The 5,076-nt window shown below is 31.2% G+C and overlaps 1 protein-coding gene across 1 annotated transcript; it reads left to right on the forward strand.

Moving 5' to 3' along the window:
• Positions 1–3,167: 3,167 nt before the first annotated feature.
• On the forward strand, positions 3,168–4,523 carry LOC145056911 (putative F-box protein At1g67623). Its single transcript, XM_079004643.1, has 3 exons — positions 3,168–3,343; positions 3,857–4,022; positions 4,113–4,523. The coding sequence occupies exons 1-3, from the start codon at positions 3,168–3,170 to the stop codon at positions 4,521–4,523; spliced, it is 753 nt and encodes a 250-aa protein (XP_078860769.1).
• The last annotated feature ends 553 nt before the right edge of the window (positions 4,524–5,076 follow it).

A 5,076-nucleotide genomic window follows, 5' to 3' on the forward strand; every position in this document is an offset into this window, starting at 1 on the left:
TTCAGCATATTTGAAGCATAGGGCTAAAGGATGATATAAGTTTTAGTAGTTAGATAATTTTGGAAATTTGTAAAGTGTAATTGACATTTGATGATAAATAAAAGTTGTGTTTATTTATGAGTAAAGTGTTGCTATCTTTTGTCAATCGTTTACTATAATTTATTTTGCATGTTTTGACTTCCAAAATATTATGTTTTGTTTTACATATTATTCAAATTTTCCACAATCAGTCATATGTTGGAAGTAGATATGAATTAAGACTGTCATGAAGTTGGTTGTAGGTGTCAAGTTTTAGGACAACACTTCATGAGTACTCATAAGTTCTGAGTATTGGAATCAACCCACGCTTACTGGTATCACTTCATGGAATTTATCTCGAGTGATCGTGAGACGGTAATATCATATAAGTCTTCAAACCTAGAGATATGATTTGTTGCATATGAGTTGGTTATGCATTGATTGTACGAAAACGCATTGGTAACTCGATGTTATAAAACGTGCTTTTGTGTATAATTCAACAAGTAGTAGAGAAAACATATGAGTCGAATTTTATATGTTCCTTCTTGGATTAGAAGCTGATATTTGGGCCCCGCGATGATTTTGTTTTGACCTATGTACCGGGCCAGGTCAGAACTAAGTTGATGTGTTCAATTAAGTTATTTGTCAAACAAATCGGAAATCGGGAAACAAACTGTTAGGCAATAAGTAAGACATTGTTCCATGTATTTGTGTGGCTGATATCTAGAACAGAGGATTATATGATCATTTATCTTAAATGGTGTATCATCTTGTCAGTTTCGAGAGACCTTGAAAGAGCTATGATTGCCAATCGGTTCCTGAATTCATACTTGCAGTTATAGTTATTAGACTTATCCAAGTGGGAGACTGTTGGATAAGGTGTCTGAGTCCATAACTATTTCTGGTATGTACTTGACCCGACCCAGAATGGTCCATTTGGGTTGCATGGCACCATGCATTTGGATAAACTAAATGAGAGAAATAACACTTATGGTTTATTAATATATTATAAGTTCTAATATATTAATAATATTATTTAATTAGTTTGATCAAGAATTAATTTAGAATTAATTAAGTGATCAAAAGATAACTAATTAAATATATGGGTTGATTATGTAAATCATCCATAACTTATATAGTGGGCTAAGAGGCTCCATGGATTATCAAGTTGGGTTTCACCCATAGGATGCTCCATGGAGTTAACCCATGGATCATGGAAATGAAGAGTCATGTTACATTAGGGTTTACATGGTGTAACCCTAATGCAACACACTATATAAAGCTCATGTTTCTCCCAAAATCGGCTAGACATGCATACTTGAGGGCTAGAGCTGATTTTTGAGTGTTACACTTTCTCTCCAAATTTACTCCATAGCATTTGGTGTTGTGTGAAACATTTGAGGCATCACACTTGGGGTGCTAGGCTCACAAGGTTTCAAGGAATCAAAATCAACAACAAGGTATGTTATTCTATCTTATATTTAAGTTAAAATGATCCCCATGTATGCTAGATAGGATCAAGAACCTTGGAAATCAACTTGCATGAATTTTAGACAAACATAGATCCAAGGTTTATTAGGGTTGCATGTAGACTTAGGAAGTGTTAGAATGCTCAAAACTCATCAATTGTTGTTTCTGTAGTGTACAGAAGGAGCTCATCGCCCTATGTACTGTGAAACTATGTCCAAGTGAATGTTGTTTTCGTAGTGTACCAAAGAACCTTATCACCTTTTTTTTGATAAAGTTGACCAACCTTATGAACAACAAAGACTTAAAGATCTACATACCAAATTTAAGGTGACCGTGTCTTGATTGATAAAGTTGCTATTATTCATTCTATATAGTTTTTTTTTTCAAGTTGAAAGTATGTTGCTATTAATAGAATGATATGACTTGATGCTTAATTAGGTGTAAACTTGATATTGTTGCTTTGTAGGTTATTGCTGATTATAATCGTGAAGAGATGAAAGAAGAGCTTAAGGAAAAATGTGAAGAATTTGAGACAAACAACAAGAAATAGCCAAGATTGTATACTTTTACAGTTGACTTTTGTAATTTGGTTTCAATACTTTGAAAGTGAACATGCATTTTTATTTTGTTGATCAAATATTAATATTTATTATTGTAGTCAAATGTTAAAGTTTTGATTTTGGGGTATAAAACTTAAATTACATTTGTTGAGTTCTTGTTATGGAATAGCGACAGATTTAAAACCTACTAGATCGTTGCTAAAACAAAAAAGTTTGTTGGTTTACTAATCTTAGCAATGAATTATGTCAGGCTTTAGAGGATCCCCTAGAAATTTGTTTCATCAGTAATCCGTCACTAAACTGTCACTAAATCCCTCGCAGAATCCGTCGCTGACAATTAGCGACAATGGTTTTTTCGACAGACAATTCCGTCGTTAATCCGTTGCTGACGGCTATCATCGACGGATTAGTGACGGAATTGTCTGTCGCTGATACTTCAGTTTCTAGTAGTGGGCATCCATCTTCATCTATAAATTATAATGGTTTTCAAAAATCAAACATGTTAACGAATTTGATGAAACCGGACAACTTATTTTTAAAAAAATAGCGAAAGAATAAAATTTTCACCAAATTGGCTCTTAGTCTTCTCTTGAAAATAATTTTTTCTTAAAAAAATCAAGAACCCTAAAATTAAAAATGCTAAATTAAGCTTGTCTGTTATTGGAGATAATCAAGAGTCAAATATCTAGAAAATCTAATTTCCTTTCTTAATCACAAACCACAAATAAATCTTGAGAACACAGCGTCCGTAATAATTACCTTCCTGTTTTCGGCAAAGTTTCCTTATTCCAATCTATTCACAACAAAATATTAATTAAAAAAATAATTATACCATGTAGATAACAAATTAAATTAACCGTCGCTTCTTGTAACAAGATACACACTAGAGATTTAATAACCCTGATTTCCTCTTTTAATATATATAACCCCATCATAAATCTTTAAAAAGCCATCGTTTCCTTAATTAGTTTCAAATCCCCATCATTCTTTTCCAACAAGTAACTCTTCCTTGCTAGGTGCAAACAAGGCTAGTTATATATTTAGCACTTCGTATCATTAATTAATCTTCTTTCATTCCAATTTCTTTTCAAGATTTTTTGAAGTTAATATCAGATAAGAATGGGTGTTCTAAGACAACGAACCCACCAGAAGAATACGACAAGCAGCCATGGAAGAAAAAGAACCAAGAAACACCCAAAGACAACCATTGCTTCTCTTCCAAAAGATTTGTTGGTTGACATTCTTGCCCATGTCGGATCATCTTCGTTCATTGATGTTTTCAATGCTAAACAATGGTTAGTTTTAGAATCTTGTACACACAGATATACATAGTTATATATATATATATATATATATATATATATATATATATATATATATATATATATATATATATATATATATATATAATTGAATCGATAATTCATCTGTATTCTGTTTACAAACAATTGAAAACGACCCGTTTTGTTAAATTGATATCGTTTTATCATGCATGTATGGTTTTACATATAGTCCTAAATCTTGTTTACGATGAAAGAATCACCTTTACACATCTTTATCCAAATTAATTTGGGTTTACTTGTTTCTTCATCGGTTTCTTTTATGTTTATACATAAGTTGAATTGTTCATCTTTGTTATGTTTTTAAATAAGAAAACAACTTGTTTTGTTGATTTGATATCGTTTTTCTTTACGCATGCATGCATGGTTTTTATAGTCCCAAATATTGTTTACGTGAAAGAATTACTACTTCGATTTTTCTTCTAGATTATTCTGATTTAAATCAACTTTTTTTATTTGTTTTTATAGTTGCAAGGACTTTCTGGAAGCAACAGAAGAACATTATGTCATTCAACGCATTTCAATCGACAAGTTTCCGACGATTCCATGGAATCCTCAAAGTGATAATGTTTGTTCATTCCTAATGAATTGCTTCGACAAAGGAAACCCGGAGTCATTATTCAGACGAGGAATTGTATGACTAGTTTTTAAACTTTTATCAATTATTGATCATCGTGTGAAAATCTGATTAGTTTAATTGACATATATATATTTTTAATTACAGATAGACTATTTTGAGAAGGCTGAAGTTGAATCTGGAATGGAGTATCTAAAAATGGCATCCAAGAAGGAGCATACTGAGGCCACGTATGTTTATGGGATGATTCTCCTTTCTCAAGGAGATAGATGGAGCGACCAAGGGTTGAAGCTGTTGAATTCCATGAGGAATTCGCTATCAAGATGTTGGAACGTTGATGATTGTAGAAATAAAGTAAGACGTGTCTTAAATACAATGTGGATCAATAATACAGTTTCAGTTCAAGAAATTAACATGGAATGCCAAAAAAGAAATCATGGTGTTCATCGTCTAAGAAGGTTGGATTTTAACAAAGACGAAGAAGTTGAAAGTTGCGATTCTTGTATGTGGTATCGAGAATTTATCTTATTTTGTAGAATCTTGAATATCTATCTTTGAAAAAGTTCATATGTAATATGACAATTTGAGTATTGATTCTTGATAAAAAAAAAAGATAGTATATTTTGTTTCACAATTAAAATCTAAAGTTATTGTAGTTCTTTAAATATGACAGGACATCCATTGCTTATTTCGGATTGAACGGTTTCCGTTCTCTAATAGTTTGATTAATCACACAAAAAAAAAAGTAAAAGAATTTTTTTTTTTTAAAATTAGTTGAATGCATGGGTGGGTACAATGTAGAGTTTGGGTTAGTTCGGGATACTCCTCAAAAAATTTTCAATAATATAATTTTTTTCGAAAAATTTTGTTTTAAGTTACGACGATATCTCAGAAAAAATTTGGGCTACCTTAAAAATATTTGGGATATCCCTTTTACTTTAGTCTTGGCTCCGCTACTGCTAGAAATATTTTGTAAAGAATAAAAGAAAATTATTTTGTCTAATGGAATAAAAAGAAACATTCATTGTATATATAAATTGTATTACATAATATTCCGTATAAACTAGAATATAGATTATCGATATAATTTCACTTTTATCTACATAAACTA

This window comes from Lactuca serriola, chromosome 1 (genome assembly GCF_051521515.1).
Source record: "Lactuca serriola cultivar US96UC23 chromosome 1, Lser_US96UC23_V15, whole genome shotgun sequence".
Lineage (NCBI taxonomy): Eukaryota > Viridiplantae > Streptophyta > Magnoliopsida > Asterales > Asteraceae > Lactuca > Lactuca serriola.

What these genes read in the sequence shown, in the direction of transcription:
- LOC145056911 (XM_079004643.1), top strand. Translation starts at nt 3,168, where the DNA reads ATGGGTGTTCTAAGACAACGAACCCACCAGAAGAATACGACAAGCAGC. An exon ending in GTTTTCAATGCTAAACAATG is followed by an intron (nt 3,344 to 3,856) that starts GTTAGTTTTAGA and finishes TTGTTTTTATAG; the next exon opens with TTGCAAGGACTTTCTGGAAG. An exon ending in CATTATTCAGACGAGGAATT is followed by an intron (nt 4,023 to 4,112) that starts GTATGACTAGTT and finishes TTTTAATTACAG; the next exon opens with ATAGACTATTTTGAGAAGGC.